This window comes from Saccopteryx bilineata, chromosome 1, assembly GCF_036850765.1.
Source record: "Saccopteryx bilineata isolate mSacBil1 chromosome 1, mSacBil1_pri_phased_curated, whole genome shotgun sequence".
Lineage (NCBI taxonomy): Eukaryota > Metazoa > Chordata > Mammalia > Chiroptera > Emballonuridae > Saccopteryx > Saccopteryx bilineata.
Window position 1 is genome coordinate 73,388,074 of NC_089490.1, and position 21,111 is coordinate 73,409,184.

At 37.6% G+C, this 21,111-nt stretch overlaps 1 protein-coding gene across 5 annotated transcripts in view; it reads right to left on the reverse strand.

The window, feature by feature from the left end:
• Positions 1–9,852: 9,852 nt before the first annotated feature.
• USP45 (ubiquitin specific peptidase 45) overlaps positions 9,853–21,111 on the reverse strand; it is an 81,810-nt gene continuing 70,551 nt past the window's right edge. For all 5 annotated transcript variants that reach the window (XM_066254430.1, XM_066254431.1, XM_066254426.1 and 2 more), the window contains 3 exons: positions 20,585–20,671; positions 11,132–11,285; positions 9,853–10,533 (listed from right to left, as the gene is read on the reverse strand). In XM_066254430.1, coding sequence (XP_066110527.1) covers positions 10,403–10,533; positions 11,132–11,285; positions 20,585–20,671 — 372 coding nt within the window. In that variant the 3' untranslated portion in view covers positions 9,853–10,402. The remainder of the gene's footprint in view (positions 10,534–11,131; positions 11,286–20,584; positions 20,672–21,111) is intronic.

Here is a 21,111-nt window from a genome sequence, read left to right on the forward strand (position 1 = left end):
GAAGTAGTAGCAATAACATCCGCTCATCATATGAAGTTGCACAGTTTCTGCATCCTGGTCGTCCAGCGCATGACGGTACCGGGTTAACGTGGTTTCACGCCATCTTTGTTACGGGCAATACCGCCTGGACTCTAACGCACGCTGTGGAAGTTTCTGAACATTCCTGTACATTAACCTTAATGGAGCCAGCGCCATGCCCGACCCGTTTCCATCTTCAATAGGGCAGAAAGCCAAGAGCCTAAGTGTTCTGTACACAGCGCCTGAAATTTTTTACTTTAGCAACGTGACCCTTCTTCAAAGTGAAGTACGGTCTGCCCTAGGAACGCTTTAGCTTCAGAAAAGGGGGCTGAGTGTGCGACGCTAGTTTCAGACTACGGAGGCTCAAATGCTCAAACTAAATAACTCTGGCAGGTGGTTCGGTGCGCCAGGCGCGGCCTTTCGAGCCGGGCGGAGTATGCTGCGAGTGTTTGGAGTACTCCCGGCTTGGGTCTTACAGAGCGCCGCTAAGGGCTCCGCCTCAGGGAAATCGGGCGTTAGCAAAGCGGCCAGTCTAGAGGGTAAGGATGGTGGAGACCTTAGCGGACCCCTCAGCGGTCAATCTCTTTTTTTTTTGAGGTGATCAAAACATCGCGCCCGCTTCCAGGGACATTTGCTCAGCTGAACCTCACCCAACAAGTCTCGGTATATCCTGCCCCCCCCCCCCCCGACGTTTAAGGAAAGGTGGTGGGGCAATTCAGTTTCCGTCTCTCAATTACAAGATGGCCTCGGGAAGGATTTATGCGATGCAATTTTTAGAGTGGAATGAATGCTTGATAACATGAAACAGTGTTCAAGTATTAAAAAATACCGATTTCCAGGCTAGGATCTACGAATTACAAGGAAAACAGAAGTCTTCCAAAGACACAATATTTACTTATCAACTAAATCTTGAAAAATGTCTTGCTAGGGAAGTAACATGAAACTTGTATGTGCCTGAATAAAAGTGCACCAAGTACCTAAATTGTTCGTTGGGAATTGTGCAAAAGAAATTAGCCAGATCATTCTGGATCAGATTTAGAAGAAAATTCTCAAATTGCTAAAGATATGGTCAAATCCAAGTGGCCCTCCAAAACTTCATCTTGGAAGAAAAGTTCACTAATTACACCTGGCAAACTGTGAGTGCACGAAGCTACTACTGGAGGCAAATGGAACTTCCATTTCTTTGACCCTTTTCTAATTAACAACACACACACACACACACACACACACACACCAGTCTAATATGTGAAAGGCAGAAACCTTGGACGAACCGAAAACACAAGGCTAGTGTTACAAAAGGAAGTTTTATTTTAAAAGCACCTGGGTGCAAGTGGACTGGGACCAGCAACGCTTATCAGCACCCAACTGCGGAGGGAGCATTAGATAAAAGGTTATTGTGGGCACTTGCTGGCATGGGTTGCCCTCACCTGGACATGCTCAGGTTAGCATATCAGGCTTTATGGCCTTGGTCACTGACTTGATGAGCAGGAGGAGGGGAATTCTGCTGCAGAAACACAAGTTCTTTTTCTTCCTGGTGTCCTTGGTAAATTTTGAAGACAGCTAAGAGGTCAGAAATCTCCCAGGATAGCCTGGGACCTGGTGTCTCTGAATCTGTGGCTAGGTTCTCACTAACAACTCTTGTGATTTAAACTCCTCTGATGGTCAGGTCCCTCCTCAATGCAAGCTTTCCCTGCATTCCTACAAAGGTAAACTTTTTGCCACCTTTCAAAGTGAAGGCCAGGAAGCCATTAGGAAAGAGAATAGCAAGCAAATTAACTCCCAACTGCATAGTGGGGGATGAGAATGTTCTGTTTTGAGCCTGGGTGAGAATTTGGGTGAGGGGAATTTGAGTTTTAAAGGGGGTGTGGAATTAAAAGAACCAATTTAAGCCTAACAATATGATTTTTAAAATCACTTTTTTAATCTGGTTTTGCTCTGTGATTTTCTTCATTTTCCAAGTTCTCTGCATAGGCTTTGATTTTCAAGTTTATTTTTCTGAGAAACATTCTAATCAGAGAAACATTCTTTGTAAAATCCGATTTTTCTAGTGAAACTTTCATGTTATTTTCCTACTTCCTATCATCATCTTGCAAGCTGTTTACCCTGGTCAAGTTGAAGCAATTTTCTGATAGTTTTTTCTTATCTGCTTTCCAACTGGCCAGCAAACTGCATAGCACACACAAATGTTTTTTTATTGAATGATTAATATTTTGAACAATGACCACAATGTGGGCCAATCATTTTGGAAACCCATTGCTAAATTTTGTTCCTTGTACCAATTTCACAAGACTCAGCAATCACTGTCTGCCGGAACAGGAAATTAGTTGTATTGTCCCATTAACCTCTCCTCATCACTATCATCTAGGATTTTTCTATAATGTTATGATCTGAAGGAGACATCAGGCACATATATGTATTTCTTTTATTATTATTTATTTTTATTTTAGTGAGAGGAGGGACAGCAGAGAGACAGACTCCCGCTTGTGCTCTGACCAGGATCCACCCAGCAAGCCCACTAGAGGGCAATGCTTTGCCCAGCTGGAGTCATTTCTCTCTTGCTCAGAACAGAGCCATTTAGCACCTGAGGCAGAGGCCATGGAGCCACCCTCAGCGCCCAAGGCCAACTTTGCTTGAACCAATCAAGCCATGGCTGAGGGAGGGGAAGAGAGAGAGAGAGAGAGAGAAGTGGGAGGGGTGGAGTAACAGTAATTCAGATGTAGCCAAGGAGGATAATAAAAATAGACACTTTCAGAAAGCGGAGTCTGCAGTCACAGAGAACAGGGAAGAGAATTCTTAATGAACAGAAAAAAAGGTCTAACCACAAACATTCCCCATGCCCAGTGTCAGGGTAAGAGACCCTGACAATCTTTCTATCCTTCTGCTTCTGAGTGAAAATATATTGTGATTATGATCCCACCATCCCACCACTGTGCAGTGTGTGGAAAATAGAACATATCCTTTTGGTTCCTGGGTCTGCAGCCAGGTAGGAGCAACACCCAGACTTGACAAAGCACTTCTACAGAGTCCGGTCTTGGAAAATAAATGCCTGGATGGTACTGGGGCTGTATACCATGTGTAGAAAGAAGAGTGTGCTGAGTATTGTGACTAGAGGTTGGGTTGGCTGAGACCACTGGTGCACTCACCCATCCCATGGGAAACCTACTCTTTCCTACCTATCCTACCCATCCCTACTTGTAATTAGGCAGGCAGATGTGACTACTTCTGGCTAGTGGGTTGAATGACCCATCCAAGATGAAGAACTTAATTGCTGGTGCAAGACATTTTAATGCCTACTTTCCATGCCATAGTGGGGAGGCCTGGTGTTGAAATGATGGAGCCATAAGACAATCAGCCTGGATTACTGAGTTACCAGTTGGGAAATAGTTGCCTTTACAGATAACCAAGACTCTTGGTTCACTCTGGGTGAGAAAGAAATTTTTGTTGTGTTAAGCCACTGGGGCATGTTTATTTGCTAGTGTGTCATAACAAGCCTATCTATATACAAATGGGAATACATTCTGCTTGAGTGCAATTTTAAAAATGTATGAAAATGGCCTGACTAGGTGGTGTCACAATGAATACAGTGTGGACCTGGGACACTGAGGACCCAGGTTCAAATTCCTGAAGTCGCCAGCTTGAGTGCAAACTAAACACATTGGCATAATCCCAAGGTTGCTGGCTTGAGCAAGGGGACACTGGCTCAGCTGAAGCCCCCCAGGTCAAGGTACGTAAAAGAAAGCAATCAATGAACAATTAAAGTGTCACAACTATGAGTTGCTGTTTCCTGTCTCCCTCCCTCTCACTAAAAAAGAAAAAATGTATGAAAATGGTCTTGAGGGGATTCATGAACCTCTGAAATTATAAATATCTGGTACATATATTTTTCTGAGAATTTTCCTTCCCATCTTCTATACTGCCATTAGCAGGAGAGGGCCCTAAATTAAAACCTTCCTCTTCCTGCAACACCCATTACTTCCCTTGGGGACTAGCAGGACCTTAATTCTTCTGTGGCTCTGTGGGTAATGTTGCTTGATTTTTCTCCATGTCACTTGCCATTTGATTTATCTTTTCCTTACTTTTCATTTCTTAAAATGTCTATCTCCTTACATCTTGGAGAGATTTCTATTTTCTGTGATGAGTGCTGTATTCAAAGTGCATACCACACAGCAGGTATTCAATAAATACTTATTAAATTATTAAACAATTGAAAGATAGGCTATAACTTTCACCATAATCTCAAAGAGCTACATCAGTGTTTTTCAAGTGCCTGTCCATAAAAGTTAACTACCTTGATGTTGTATAAAGATTATAGACCTAATGATCTTAGTGAAATTCACTTATGCTTAGGGTGATTGCCACTTATCAGCCTGTATCATTGATGAAAATACTGTTGAGGTTGTTTTAGACGTCTTTTGAACTTGTAGGCTCATTTGAACAATTGTTTTCACTGTACAGAGCATTTACAAACAAACACAATAAACAAAAAGCATTTGAAAAACTTATGTAGCATTCAATGCATTATATATGTGGAGTTTGGAAATCAAGCACCAGCTTGTACCATGTTGTACTGTTATGCATGGTAAAATAAAACTTTATTCACTGCATGTTTCTGTTTCTGGCTGGCTAGGTCAACAGTCCACAAATGTAAAAAGATTGGAAATCACTGGGCTACTTGACTCAAAAAAGGTTAAACACAAACAGACAAAATATTACCTATTACATAATGAATTATCCTTCTTCCTCTTTTTTTTCTTTTAAGTGTGCAAGAGCCAGTGAGAGAAGCAGGGAGGGAGGAGAAAGAGAGAGCAAGATGAGAAGTATCAACTCTTAGTTGTGGCACTTTAGTTGTTCATTGAATGCTTTTTTCATACATGCCTTGACCAGGGGTGGGAGGAGGCTCCAGCTGAGCCAGTAACCCCTTGCTTAAGGCAGTGACCTTGGGCTCAAGACAGCAACCTTGGAGTTTCGAACCTGGGTCCTCCTGCGTCCCAGGTCCGCCCTCTATCCGCTACACCACCACCTGGTCAAGCATGACTTATCCTTCCTAAATAACTCAAACATCAGATGTTTGGAGAAACATCTGATAAGATAAAGATTCACCCTTGATAGATACTGCAATCTGAGTAAAAAGTGGCCCATACTTTATTCTGAAACAATGAATTTCTAAAATATGAAGACTATTTTGAATATAGCTAAGTAAGTACAATGTTGCTAGATAAAATATTTTGTTAGTAACGTGCACTGTAAAAAACTCCAGGAACAATCTCAAAACATCACGTAAATAAGAATTTAATATTTATTATGCATGTTCATACAGGAACATAAAAATGCTCAATAAGTTACACATCTATTTTCTAAAAAAAACTACAGAAAAAGTAAAAAAACAATAGGAATGATATATTACCCAGTGTCACTCAAAATTAAAAATATAGTTATCTATTTTTTAAACAGATTTGAATTGAGTTTTATATCAACCAAAACATCTTAAATATCTAAAAATAGTCTTTATGCACTATATATAATATATAAATGCCCAATTTTATTGCACATAACATATTTGGTTTAGGTTTATCAGGTAACATTGCAGATAAATTATGAATATGAATTTAACAAAAGTAGGCAGAATGTTATTTTATACTACAAAAATTAGATGAATGATACATTTCACAGCTTAATCTTCAGGAAATTTTATTGAGCTACTGTATAAAATCATTGAATAAAATTACATGTGAGCTAAGAGTTGTTTAATATTATATTGCAAAACAGCACTGTTGGCACATTTAAAATAAGAAGCTGGTATGAACTAACTATTCTTAGAACTGACACCAACTTCCATACTCCGTGCCCACCAAAAAAGGTAGTCTTCTCATCAGCTTTAAAAACAAATTTAGATAAAATTGTAAATATAGACATATAATTGATTATGTAAAAAATATTCATATAATTGGCACATAATTAAATTTTATCATTTTCAACAAGGGAAAAACTAGGGGAAAATAGGATTAGACATACCTTCTAAACCAGTTTCTAAATAAAGCTAGTAAAACTTCCCATTTTACTTTTTAAATTCATTTGGCCAAACACTATGGTCAGTGTTTTGAGGATCTGTAAACATTCTTACTTATTTGTACTGTTTCTTGAGGTCATCTGGAAACAACTGTTATTATAGTAGCTTCATAATTTTGTGCCCCTGCAAATATGCTTAAGAAATATTCAAAGAATATGTAGCTCCATGTTCATTGCAGCATTGTTCACAGTGGCCAAGACATGGAAACAACCAAAAAGCCCTTCAATAGATGACTGGATAAAGAAGATGTGGCACATATACACTGTGGAATACTACTCAGCCATAAGAAATGATGACATCGGATCATTTACAACAAAATGGTGGGATCTTGGTAACATTATATGGAGTGAAATAAGTAAATCAGAAAAAAACAAGAACTGCATGATTCCATACATTGGTGGGACATAAAAACGAGACTAAGAGACATGGATAAGAGTGTGGTGGTTGGGGGGGGGGGGAGGGAAAGAGGGAGAGGGGGAGGGGGGGAGGAGCACAAAGAAAACTAGATAGAAGGTGACAGAGGACAATCTGACTTTGGGTGATGGGTATGCAACATAATTGAATGACAAGATAACCTGGACATGTTTTCTTTAAATATATGTACCCTGATTTATTGATGTCACCCCATTAAAATTAATAAAAATTTATTTATAAAAAAAAGAAATATTCAAAATAAAAACAAAAATATAAATGCAGACCTATGTATAACTTAATATACTTTATTTATAAAAGCTATCATTAGAAAATGCTTCAATTTTAAAATAAACCTTATTCCATTACCAACCTGCAAAAACATTAATAAATTCTAGGCCACAAAAAAATTAGAGATTTTAGCATTAGCTTATTTATTTATTTATTTTTGTATTTTTCTTAAGCTGGAAACGGGGAGAGACAGACTCCCGCATGCGCCCCACTGGGATCCACCCGGCACGCCCACCAGGGGCGATGCTCTGCCCACCAGGGGGCGTCACTCTGCCGTGACCAGAGCCACTCTAGCGCCTGGGGCAGAGGCCAAGGAGCCATCCCCAGCGCCCGGGACATCTTGGCTCCAATGGAGCCTTGGCTGCGGGAGGGGAAGAGAGAGACAGAGAGGAGGGGGGGATGGAGAAGCAAATGGGCGCTTCTCCTATGTGCCCTGGCCGGGAATCGAACCCAGGTCTCCCGCACGCCAGGCCGACGCTCCACCGCTGAGCCAACCGGCCAGGGCAGCTCATTTAACATAATGGAAATGTAAAGAAAAATATTGTATCTGTACGGTACTTATGGGATAATGTCTAAAACTTTTATAGGCCTCTTCATTTTAATTTTTATTTATTGATTGATTTTAGAGAAAGGAAGAGAGAGACAGAAACATCAATTTGTTGTTCCACTTACTTATGCCTTCACTGGTTGATTCTTGTAGGTGCCCCGACCAGGGATCAAACCTACAACCTTGGTGTATTGGGACAATGCTCTGAGTGATCCCACCAGAGCCTAGGCCTCTCCATTTTAAAACATGTTAAAATAGTGTCAGTATAGTGCCTGACTCATAGTAGGTGATCAGTAAATATACACATAATGAATAAATGCGAAGTTAAGCATAAAAACTGCAGTGCTTTGGGAACAAGGTAATGTTCTGAAGCTACAGTGTCAATGAGAAATCAGTTTTCACTGGTACTCAAAATAAAGCTTAAAATATTTCCTATTTGCTAAGTACAGCCCTGATGCCTTTTCTGGCATCCTATTAACAAAAAGAGGAACTGGGCACGTTCCTTGATTCTGACCGTTACCAATTACTCACCCTCCCTGGCTGCAGCTGCATAAGGGGTAAGTAAGCCAAAAGGCAACAGAAAAAAGTGTTCTTGTTTCCCTTCCTTCTTTCTTTCTCTCTTCCTCCCTCTCTCCCTCCTTCTCTCTCTCTCTCTTTCTTCTATCAATGATATAAGAAGCAGGTAACCATCCAATGAAAAGTTCATGCCTCTTAATATGTAGTATCTTTTCTAGGAGAAAAATGAGGTGACAATATTTACATTTGGAGTGGAGGGTAATCGTCATTACCAAGATGGCTGACTTGAATAAACAGATTTAACTAGAATTTTTCAAAAAAATTCACTGATCTGGTTTTGAAATCTTCCATATTAATGGACAACAAACAGAAATATTAATCTAAACACTGTTTAAACTACTTTCATAGGACCAAAAACCTGAGTTTGCAAATTAACATATACTATAGAGATATATTTCTTCACAATTTCACTGTTAAAAATCAAGAAAAATACTACTATTGAAATTGCATCAGCTTAAAAATAGAATTTGTGCCATGACATTTTAGCTCCTGCATTTTGTATATTATTACCATCTTTAACAATAATCACAATTCCATTCATCCATATCAAAAGGCAGCACTGGTAACATTGATTATGCTATATATATACTTACATGTTAAAAAGAATCAATCCTGGCCCTGGCCAGTCAGCTTAGCAGTAGAGCAATTGGCCCCGCGTGTGGAAGTCTCAGGTTCGATTGCTTGTCAGGGCACACAGGAGAAGTGGCCATCTGCTTCTCCACCCTCCCTCTCCCCTTATCTCTTTTCTCCTCCTGCAGCAGTGGCTCAAATGGTTTGAGCAAGTTGGTCCCAAGCACTGAGGATGGTTCCATGGCCTCACCTCAGGCACTAAAATAGCTTGGTAGCCTAGCAGTGGAACAGCAGGCCCAAATGGGCAGAACATTACCCAGTAGGGCCCTTGCCAGGTGAATCCAGGTAGAGGTACATGCAGGAGCCTGTGTGCCTCCCTGCATCTCAAGTAAGTAAGTAAGTAAGTAAGTAAAATAAATAAATAAATAAATAAATAAATAGAACCAGTCTTGATTAAATAGTTCCACAGTTATCTGCAGCCACTATTTTTATCCTTCCTTCCCAATGGGAGAATGAACTGAGACTAGGCACTTATCCAGTACATGCCTGTAGTTTTATCCACTGTCACTAATGATTAGCATGATTAGCATGATTGAACTATGCAATTATGTGTTTTGATTCAATACAGTGATACCAAAATAGCAGTTATTTTTTTTAAATTTAAGCTCAAGTAATAGCAATATTTTCATGACAAGTTTGAACAACTTAATAATTTAAATTCTAGGAGAAAAACTATCATATATTTGCTATTTATTTAAAAAGAAAGAAATTCCAACTTCATGACCCATTAAAAAAAAGTCAAACTCACTTGAACTTAATGATGCTTGTTGACTATAAAGTGACTGCAAAACTCTAATACTATGATTAATATTTACTGATCTATAAAACTAAAAAAAATATTTTCTTGTTAAATATAGTAAAAATTTAATTTCCTATCATTTACAAATTTAACTTGGCAATTTATATTTCAAAGTTATCCTATGATCTGATATGGGTGAACTTCTATTTATCAATTCTTCATGTTACAATTATCTATAATTATATCGTATAGTATGGCCATGGCTAATCACTTGCAGCTCATTCTTAACTCCAACATGAGTAGGTTACAAATAATATGGTGATGAAATATTTTAATATTTTTCTAGTTCTCAAGAACTCAAAGAAATAAGATAATATATTATTTGTAAATCATATTACTGACATTACAGTGATACCTTTTTATATGGCTGAATCATACAAAATATGACAAGATCACTAAGCCAGTTGTTTAAGTATTGATATATATGATAGCAACATTTCCCACAGAGCAGCATACATATACCCCTGGATAGTCCTGAGATGATTGTAACTAAAGTGCTATATGAATGAACAATTTTTCTTTAATGATTATATATTTATTTGGGGGTTTATTAGAAAAAATACAACTAGCACATAAAATGTGGAATATGCTCAAAACAGATATGGTTAAAAAAAGTAAGCCTAAAAAATGAAGTTTAAAATTATAAGTAAATAATGGCACAGGTGATCCATTTATATCAGAAAGGGGGTATGTGACTTAGATTTGGGTAACGCTGTTTTAAGGATGGATCTGATTTAGCCGGCATCATTTCTGAATGCTTGTAATAATAAGCCACATCATAAAGGAGTTTCCTCTCCTACTGTAAATTGTAGTTTTGTTCCAGCACAAACATTTCTTTAAAACATGTTTACATTAATTTTAAAAATATAAATTTGAAATCATTGACTAAATTTAATTTACTTTAAAAGGATTTACCAAAATGGTAAAAATGTTCAGGAGCATTTGAGGGGCATGCTATTCCTACAGAATAGACTACAAAGGCACATTGCATATTATGGTTATCATTGCAGCATTTAAATAAAAGTGATCTATATAACCATTACCCTTAATAATGAACAAATAATTAAAATATTCTTTCATAAAAAAGAAGGTATGCTTGTGCACTGAGTACTCTTGATTCCGGAACCACCTGCACGTAAGTGTCACTAACATGGACCCACTGGCCTGCCGATTCACTATCAGGTTCATTCAAACCTAACAAAACAAGAAGTATAATTTTAAAATAAGTATATCCTTACTCTACATTATATGCAACAACATTTTCATCACAAACTATGTTTATCTAATACTAGATCTTATTGCATAAATCTGTTTCTTGCAAAATGAACTAACTCTTTTAAAGCATTAATATTACTATTATTTTACTTTAAAAATCTAGTGAAATATTAGGTAGCCTTTAAAATATTTATTATTTGAGGAAAATCATTTTCTCTAAAAGAGGAAAAAGAAAAAACAAAGTTAGTTTGCTGACCCATAAAGTTAGCAAACTCTCAACTCCAATTCTATTCTGAGGACCGGGTATGTCTTCAAAAACTTTTGGTATTGTTAAATAAAATGCCACTCCACTGCAATATGATGACTCAACACTTTGTGTCACTTCATATCGTCTAGAAGGGTACATACTGTCTTATGATATTTAAGATTTTTAAAGATTATCTAGTACTCATATTTATTTCTCACTTAACATTAACAAACTGAATCCACTTGAGTTATCCATGAAATAACTTAGCTCTTCCAAAAAAACAAAGAATTCATTTGTTTTTAAGAATAAAATAAACTTAGTATAACATACCAGGCACACTTCTCTTTCCAGTGATATGTTCCAATAATTTCCTGGAGGGTGTTCTCACTTTTACATATGCGGTGTAGTGACCTCCTCTCATTGAGCCACTATGTTCCACTATGCCATACAGATCATAGAGAACCTTCTTTCCCACACTTACATTCTTTAGACAAAAATTTAAAAAGTAATATTTAGTGAAATATTACTCTAAGGAAAATTAAGTCAAATGTATGTCCTACTTAACATAAGCACATGAAAACATAGCATATAAAAATACACTGAGAAACTTTTCCACACATACTAGACTGGCAAAATGCAAATGATTGACAACATCCCCTGGTGGATGGGCTGTGGGGAAAAGTATTCACACACACTACTACATGTGGGAATGCAAAGGGGTACAACTCCTCTGATGGAATAATTAATGGTATCAAGCTAAATTACACATGTGTTACACTTGGATTTATCAATCCTATTTCTAGGATTCTATTATACTGGTACATAAACAAAATGTAAAAAGACATGCACCAAACTACTAGTTGCACAAATATTTGTATTATCAAAAATCAGAATAGGCCCAAATGTACATAAATTAGGAACCGGTTGAATGAACTATGATGCATCCATACGAGTATTATATGCTTGAAAAATGGAATGCAGAGTATCTCTAAATGCTGCTTTGAAATAAACTCCAGGATATAATATAATATAATGGTAAGGATAAGGTAGATAAAAAGGATATATATTGTAAGCTATGATTATTTAAGAGGAGAGAGCATATATACATACCTATCAGCTTATAGTAGAAGAATACCATAACTTTTTAACAATGGTTATCTATAAAGGGAGGGAACAATAATGATGGACATACATGGAGAAAAGCTACACTTGTTTGAATTTACTTTGCTTTGTACATTTGATATATTTGACTTTGGAACTGTGTAAATATTTAGTAATCATTTAACAAAATTTGAAAAATTTAAATTTAGAAAACAGTCTCTAAAATCCAAATTAAAGTGAAGAATATATCCAGTTGGTAGTACAGTGATTCAAAAAGGAAACACTAGGGTCACATCAAAACTCCAAAGCTGGAGTGACGGTAGAGAAATGGTGCTGTGAAGGGTGCTCCCGATATGTCCCTTGAAATTTCACCAACAAAAACAGAGAAAAAAATCTCAGGAGCATCTGAAATATACACACACCAGACAAAGGTATGATTGGGCAAAAAGGTGGCTGAATATATGATATAATCCACTCTGAAGGAAATAAGACGGAGAATGGAGTATTCCCCTTTCCTCACTGATCTGAGGAAGGGCCGCTTTCGTCTGGAACCCAGAGAAACGGAGGATCTGGGGCAGAAGGAAGAAGCTGGGATAGGGTGGATGATCAAGCAGAGGAGACAGCGCGCCGCCTCAGCCTGAGATCACGGACATGGGGCCAGCATAAGTGGCAGGCTCCGATGGAGGTTGCCTATGCAGGTTGCCCGCAGAAGCTGGCACTAGAGCGGCTTTGTGTGCTTCAGGGTCTGCCGTGGCGGGCGGTGTGCAAGTGGCTCCACCTGGAGCCTCTGGCATGGGCACACGTGCTTCTGGGCAGAAGGGCTAGGCCTGAGATTGTCAGCAGTGGAATTCTGCATGGGCTGTACCAGCGTTTCTGTGTGGTCCCAGTTCCCTAACCAACAGCATGGGAATTACGCAAGGGCCGGGATCCCTAGGCCTGGACCTGTCCAGGCAAGGTGCCTCCACGAGCTGATACAGGTTTCAAAGTACATTCCTGCATTCCTGGCTCTGACTGAGATAACAGACGTTGTACGCCTAAGTGGGCAGGAGCAGACCTCTGTGTGCACTGCAGAGGTCATGGGGGCTGAGCAGGCACATGGCTTGCTGTGGGCTACCAAACAGGGCACAAAGGCCTGTGGGGAGATTAGACTCCTGGAGCGCTGAGGCATACTAGACATGCCCCGGGGCCCTTAGAAAGGCACCTGATCTACAATCGGCTCCCAGACCTGACTTCTCCCACTGGTGGCTCTGCTTGGCACAGAACTATGCATTGAGCGGTGCTGGAGGAAGGACCTGGCTGCTCTTAGAGCCTCTTACTCTGCAAGCAGTGCCTGAGGCAACCTCACAGCTAAGTCCCCAGGCTGCTAGCACAGGAGGGAGAGACGTGGGAGAGGCACCTGGAAAGCTAACTGAGTCTCCCATTGTCGGAGCCTCAAAGAACTAACAGGACCCACCTACCAACGGGACTGAGGCCTGGCCCATGTCACTGCCATAGCAACACAAGAGCAAATCTCTGATAAAGCAAACCCTGTAGTACAGCGCCAGCTGCCAATTAAAAAAAAAAAAAAAAAAAGCAAGCTACCTCTCAAAACCAGGAAAAAATTACATTTTTTATAACTTCTTTTTTTTCCCCACTTTGGTCATTTCATCATCTTTCCAATTTATTCATTCTTTTTTCCTTTTGACTTTCATTATCCATATCTGTTACATTTCTTATTCTTCTTTATTTTTATGAGGATTACATTTCAAAAACCTTAACTCTTTTTATTTTCATCTTTTTTTCTTTTTTCTCTCAATCATTTATCAACAAATTATTTTATTTTGAATTCATATTTATCTTTGTGACACTATACATATTTTTGACTTCCTTTTTATCTCTTTGTCATTTTCCCTTAGTTCTGGCTCCCTATTCTCTTTAGTTTTTCTTCCACTTATCATAATATAATTTTCATTTTTTCACTGTATCTTTTCAACTTTTTTTTAATTATCTCTTATTAGTGTTATTAATAATACCACCCTCAAATGCCAGTAAAGAAAAAGAAATCAAATATCATGGATACAAAAGACAGAGATGTAGCTCAGATAGATGATGAAAAATCTCTAGAAAAAATTTTCAATTGCTTGAAAACCTTGGAGTTAAATGACAGAGAATTTAAAATTGAAGTCCTAAAAATACTCAGAGAATTACAAGAAAGCACTGAAAGGCAATTTAGAGAGCTCAAAAAACAATTCAATGAACAAAAAGAATACTTCACCAAGGAAACTGAAACTATAAAAAGGAATCAAACAGAAATGAAAAACTCAATACATGAACTGAAAAACAAAGTAACAAGCTTAACTAATAGAACAGGCCAGATAGAGAAGAAAATTAGTGACATGGAAGACAGGCAACTAGAGACACTACAGAGAGAAGAGAAGAGAGACTCATAAATTTAAAAAAAAAATGAGAAAGCTCTACAGGAATTGTCTGACTCCATCAGAAAGAGCATCATAAGAATAATGGGTATGTCAGAAGGAGAAGAGAGAGAAAATGGAATGGAGAACATATTCAAACAAATAATAGATGAGAACTTCCCAAGCTTGTGGAAAGAATTAGGGCCTTGAATCCAAGAAGCAAACAGAACACCGAGTTACCTTAATTCAAACAGACTTACTCCAAGACACACCGTAATGAAATTATCACAAACCAATGACAAAGAAGAAATCCTCAAGGCAGCCAGGGGAAAAAAAGAATACATAATATAAAAGAAGGCCCATTAGGCTATCATCAGATTTCTCAGCAGAAACTACAAGCCAGAAGAGAGTGGAACCCAATATTTAAAGTACTGAAAGAGAGAAAATTCCAGCCAAGAATACTATATTCATCAAAGCTATCCTTCAAATACAAAGGGGAAATAAAAACATTCACAGATATAGAAAAGATGAGGGAATTTAACACCAGAAAACCCCCACTTTGGAAATACTAAAGGGGGTTATCTGACCAGATAGAAAGAACAAAACAAAATTACAAGTAAAAGCTCCAACAAAATCACAATAAAAACAAGATTAATCTGTGAAAACAAAAACAAAAAAGGGGAGAGGACAATGATTAGCAGTAGCAAAGAAGGATGGAGTGCAGAAACACTCATGAGTTAATGGACTACAATGAGTATGATATATATCCTTTTTATTACCTAATGGTAACCACCACTGAAAAAACCACTATAGAAACACATGGCTTAAGAAAAGAATTAACAGAGAAAAGAAGTATGGAATACAACCAAACAAAAATAAATGATAGAAAAACAAAAGAGAAGCAGCAAACAAGATATAGAGCTATAAGAAAGCAATATATGCCTGACCGGGTGGTGGCGCAGTGGATAGAGCATCGGACTGGGATGTGGAAAGACCCCGGTTCGAGACCCCAAGGTCACCAGCTTGAGCGTGGGCTCATCTGGCTTGAGCAAAAAGCTCACCAGCTTGGACCCAAGGTCGCTGGCTCAAGCAAGGGGTTGCTCAGTCTGCTGGAGGTCCGCGGTCAAGGCACATATGAGAAAGCAATCAATGAACAGCTAAGGTGTCGCAACAAAAAAAAACTGATAATTGATGCTTCTCATCTCTCTCTGTTTCTGTCTGTCTGTCCCTATCTATCCCTCTCTCTGACTCTCTCTCTGTCCCTGTAAAAAATCCTCGTGTCAATAATTACATTAAATGTAAATGGATTGGATTGAACTCACCAATAAAAAGACACAGAGTAGCAGAATGGATCAAAAAAGAAAATCCAACTGTACACCCCTTCAAGAAACACATCTAAGCTACAAGGATAAAAACAAATTCAAAGTGAAAGGTTGGAAAACGATTTTCCAAGCAAATAACATCCAAAGAAAAGCAGGTGTAGCCATACTCATATCTTCAATGCTGACTACAAGACAGCAAAGGTAAGCAGAGACAAAGATGGTCATTTCAGCCTGACCAGGCAATGGTGCAGTGGATAGAGCATCGGATTGGGATGCCGAGGACCCAGGTTCAAGACCCCGAGGTTGCCAGCTTGAGCGCGGGCTCATCTGGTTCAAGCAGAGCTCACCAGCTTGGAACCAAGGTCGCTGGCTCGAGCAAGGGGTTGCTCGATCTGCTGAAGGCCCAAGGTTAAGGCACATATAAGAAAGCAATCAGTGAACTAAGGTATTACAATGCACAACTAAAAACTAATGATTGATTCTTCTCATCTCTCTCCATTTGTCTGTCTGTCCCTATCTATCCCTCTCTCTGACTCTGTTTCTGTAGAAAAAAAAAAAAAAGGTCATTTCATAATGATAAAGGAAACATTGAATCACGAAGACATAACACTTCTTAATATACATATATGTGTGTGTGTGTGTGTGTGTGTGTGTGTGTGTGTATATATATATGTATATATGCACCAAACCAAGGAGCACCAAAGTATATAAGACATCTACTAACTGGTCTAAAAATACAATCATACTTGGAGACCTCAATACAATGCTGACGGCTCTAGATCATTCATCCAAACAGAAAATCAGTAAAAAATTTGGGCGTTAAATGAAACACTAAAACAATTGGATATGATAGACATGTACAGGACATGTCATCTCAAAACACCAGAGTATACATTTTTCTCCAGTGTACATGGAATATTCTCAAGAATTGACCATATGTAGGGCCACAAAACTAACATCAAAACATTCAGAAAGATTGAAATTATACCAAGCATATTCTCTGATCATAAAGCTTTGAAACTAAAATTCAACTGCAAAAAAAAAGTAAACAAACCTACAAAAATGTGGAAATTAACATAATTCTAAAAAATGAGTGGGTCAAAGAAGAAGTAAATGCAGAGATCAAAAGATAAATACAGACAAATGAAAATGACAATACAACATATCAGAATCTCTGGGATGCAGCAAAAGCAGTAATAAGAGGGAAGTCCATATCACTACAAGCTTATATGAACAAACGAGCACAAGAAAACAACTTAACATCACATCTTAAGAAACTAGAAAAAGAAAGAACAAAGGCAACTCAAAACCAGCAGAAGAATGGAAATAATAAGAATCAGAGCAGAAATAAATGAAATAGAGAACAGAGAAACTATAGAAAAAAAAATCAATAAAACAAGGAGCTGGTTCTTTGAAAAGATCAACAAAATTGACAAACCCCTGGCAAGACTCACTAAGGAAAAAAGAGAAAGAACTCACATAAACAAAATCCAAAATGAGAGAGGAGAAATCACCACAGACATAAAAATATAAAGAATTATCATAGAAAACTATGAAGAACTATATGCCATCAAATTTAACAATCTAGAAGAAATGGATAAATTCCTAGAACAATACAATCTTCCTAGACTGAGTCATGAAGAAGTAGATAGCCTAAACAGACCCATACGTAGGGACAAAATAGAAACAACTATCAAAAACCTTCCAAAATATAAAAGTCCAGAGCCAGACAGCTATACTAGTGAATTCTATCAAACATTCAAAGAAGACTTAGTTCCTATTCTACTCAGTCTCCCCCAAAATTGAAGAAGCAATACTGCCAAACACGTTATGAGGCCAACATAACCCTCATACCAAAATCTGGCAAGGACAACACAAAAAAAGAAAACTACCGACCAATATCTCTAATGAATGCAAATGCTAAAATCCTAAACAAAATACTAGCAAATTAAATACAATAACAAATTAAAAAAATAATTCATCATGATCAACTGGGATTCATTACAGAATGACAAGGATGATACAACATACGTAAAACGGTTAACAGTAATACACCATATCAACAAAACAAAGAACAAAAACCATATGATCCTATCAATAGATGTAGAAAAGGCATTCATAAAATCATTTTACGGCCCTGGCTGGTTGGCTCAGTGGTAGAGCGTTGGCCTGGCGTGAGGGAGTCCTGGGTTTGATTCCCGGCCAGGGCACACAGGAGAAGCGCCCATCTGCTTCTCCACCCCTACCCCTCTCCTTCCTTTCTCTCTCTCTTCCCCTCCCGCAGCCGAGGCTCCATTGGAGCAAAGATGGCCCGGGCGCTGGGGATGGCTCCTTGGCCTCTGCCCTAGGCACTAGAGTGGCTCTGGTTGCGGCAGAGCAATGCCCCGGAGGGGCAGAGCATCGCCCCATGGTGGGCAGAGCATTGCCCCTGGTGGGTGTGCCGGGTGGATCCCGGTCAGGCGCATGCGGGAGTCTGTCTGACTGTCTCTCCCCGTTTCCAGCTTCAGAAAAATACAAAAAAAAAATAATAATAAATAAATAAATAAAATCATTTTATGTTTAAAACACTCAATAAAATGGGGATAGAAAAAAAATCTCAATATAATAAAGGCCATTTATGACAAACCATCAGCTAACATCGTAGATATTAAATGGCAAAAAATTGAAGACTTTTCCTCTAAAATCAGGAACAAGACAAGGCTGCCCACTCTCTCCACTCTTATTCAACGTAGTGCTGGAAGTTCTAGCCAGAGCAATCAGACAAGAGAAAGAAATAAAAGGCATTCGTATTTGGAAAGAAGAAGTAAAGGTTTCACTTTTTGTAGATGATATAATCCTGTACATCGAAAACCCCAAAGATTCCACAAAAAGACTATTAGTAACAATAAATAAATACAATAAAATCACAGGATACAAAATTAATATACAGAAGTCTATTGCCTTCCTATATGCCAACAATACAACATCAGAAAACAAACTCATAAAAATAATCCCTTTTACGGTTGCAACAACAACAAAAATATCCAGGAATAAATATAATAAAGAATGTAAAGGACCTATATAATGAAAACTACAAAGCATTGTTAAGGGAAATTGAAAAAGATACAATGAAATGAAAAAATATTCCTTGTTCTTGGATAGAAATAAATATAGTCAAAATGACCATATTACCCAAAGCAATATACAAATTTAATGCAATTCCCATTGAAATTCCAATGTCATTTTTTAAAGAAATGGAAGAAAAAATCATCAGGTTTATATGGAACTACAAAAAACCCCGAATAGCCAAAGTAATCTTACGGAAAAATAACGAAGCTGGGGGCATTACAATACCTGACTTCAAATTATATTATAGAGCCACGATAATCAAAACAGCATGGTATTAACAGAAAAATAGACACTCAGACCAATGGAACAGAATAGTGAGCCCAGAAATAAAACCACATATAAATGGTCAAATCATCTTTGATATAGGAACCAAAAACACACAATGGAGAAAAGAAAGCCTCTTCAATAAATGGTGCTGGGAAAACTGGAGAGCCGCATGTGAAAGAATGAAACTTGACTACAGTTTGTCCCCTTGTACCAAAATTAATTCAAAATAGATCAAAGACATAAATATAAGACCTGAAACAATAAATTACATAGAAGAAAACATAGGTACTAAACTCATGGACCTTAGCCATAAAGAACATTTTATGAATTTGACTCTAAAGGCAAAAGAAGTGAAGGCAAAGATAAATGAATGGGACTACATCAGACTAAGAAGCTTCTGCACAGCAAAAGAAACTGACAACAAAACAAACAGAGAGCCAACTAAACGGGCGATATTTTCAAATAACAGCACAGATAAGGGCCTAATATCTAAAATATACAAAGAACTCACAAAACTCAACAACAAACAAGCAAACAATCCAATAAAAAAAGGGAAGAGAACATAAACAGACACTTCTCCCAGGAAGAAATACAAATGGCCAACAGATATATGAAGAGATGCTCATCTTCATTAGCTATTAGAGAAATGCAAATCAAATCTAGAATGAGATACCACCTCATACTTGTTATATTAGCTATTTTCAACAAGACAGGTAACAACAAGTGTTGGAGAGGCTGTGGAGAAAAAGGAACCCTCATTCACTGTTGGTGGGAATGTAAAGTAGTACAACCATTATAGAAAAAAGTATGATGGTTCCTCAAAAAATTAAGAGTAGAACTACCATATGCCCCCAAAACTGAAAAACACTGGTACATAAAGACACATGCAGCCCCATGGTCACTGTAGCATTGTTCACAGTGGCCAAGACATGGAAAGGAAACAGCCAAAAAGCCCTTTAATAGATGATTGGATAAAGAAGATGTAGTACATATATACTATGGAATATTACTCAGCCATAAGAAATGATGACATCAGATCATTTACAACAACATGGATGGCCCTTGATAACATACTGAGTAAAATAAGTAAATTAGAATAACCTAAGAACTGTATGATTCCATACATAGGTGGGACACAAAATTGAGACTCATGGACATGGACAAGAGTGCAGTGGTTACCAATGGGAGGGGAAGGGAGGAGAAGGAGAGGAAGAGAGGAGAGAGGCATAAAGAAAACCAAATAAAAGGTGACAAAGGACAATTTGACTTTGGGTGATGGGTATGCAACATAATCAGATGTCAAAATGATCTGGAGATGTTTTCTCTGAATCTATGTACTCTAATCGATCAATGTCACCCCGGTACAATTAAAATTGTCTAAATAAAATTTTTTTAAAGTGATCATGAATTTAAAAAAAAGAGATCCCAAGCCAACTTGAAGTGGCTTTTAGTGGCCAACAATATACACACACTAGAGAAATATATTGAATCATAAATAAATAAAAAAAGAAAATAAAGCATGGTATAACAATCATAGGATACTTAAGCATATTATTTGCAAATCAAATAAGTATTTTAATAACATAATATACCTTACAAGTAGCAGAACAGAATGGTGCTAAATCAAGCATAAGTGGAAAATCTACATGTCTGTTTACTTTGCGAAGACTCAATCCAGTCTAGAAAGACAAAAAAAAAAAATTTGTAATGCAGCAAACTCAATCTAAGTCATTATGTTTATTAATTAAAACTAAAAGTGGAATCCTGGATGTTAGTTTTTTCATAGATATATAAATATCATTAATGAATAGTCCAAAATTGATATATGACTAAGTTTTCAATTAGGTTTCATAAACTGTCACTGCAAAGATCATTTATGTGCATTTTTACCACAAATAATATGGAAATAATTATTTTCACTGTGGCTTTTCAATACTTAGAGAAAAATAAATTCGATGTGATAAAAGCTAAGCTACTGAGACATATGCTATCATAAAAATTTACTAGGAGTCTGGTGTCCTAGGTCTGATTCAATGACTGGTTAACACCTAACTTGATTCTAGGCAACCTCACTTAGATCAAGGCAGAAAATGGGTAGAAATGGGTTGATTAGATCCTT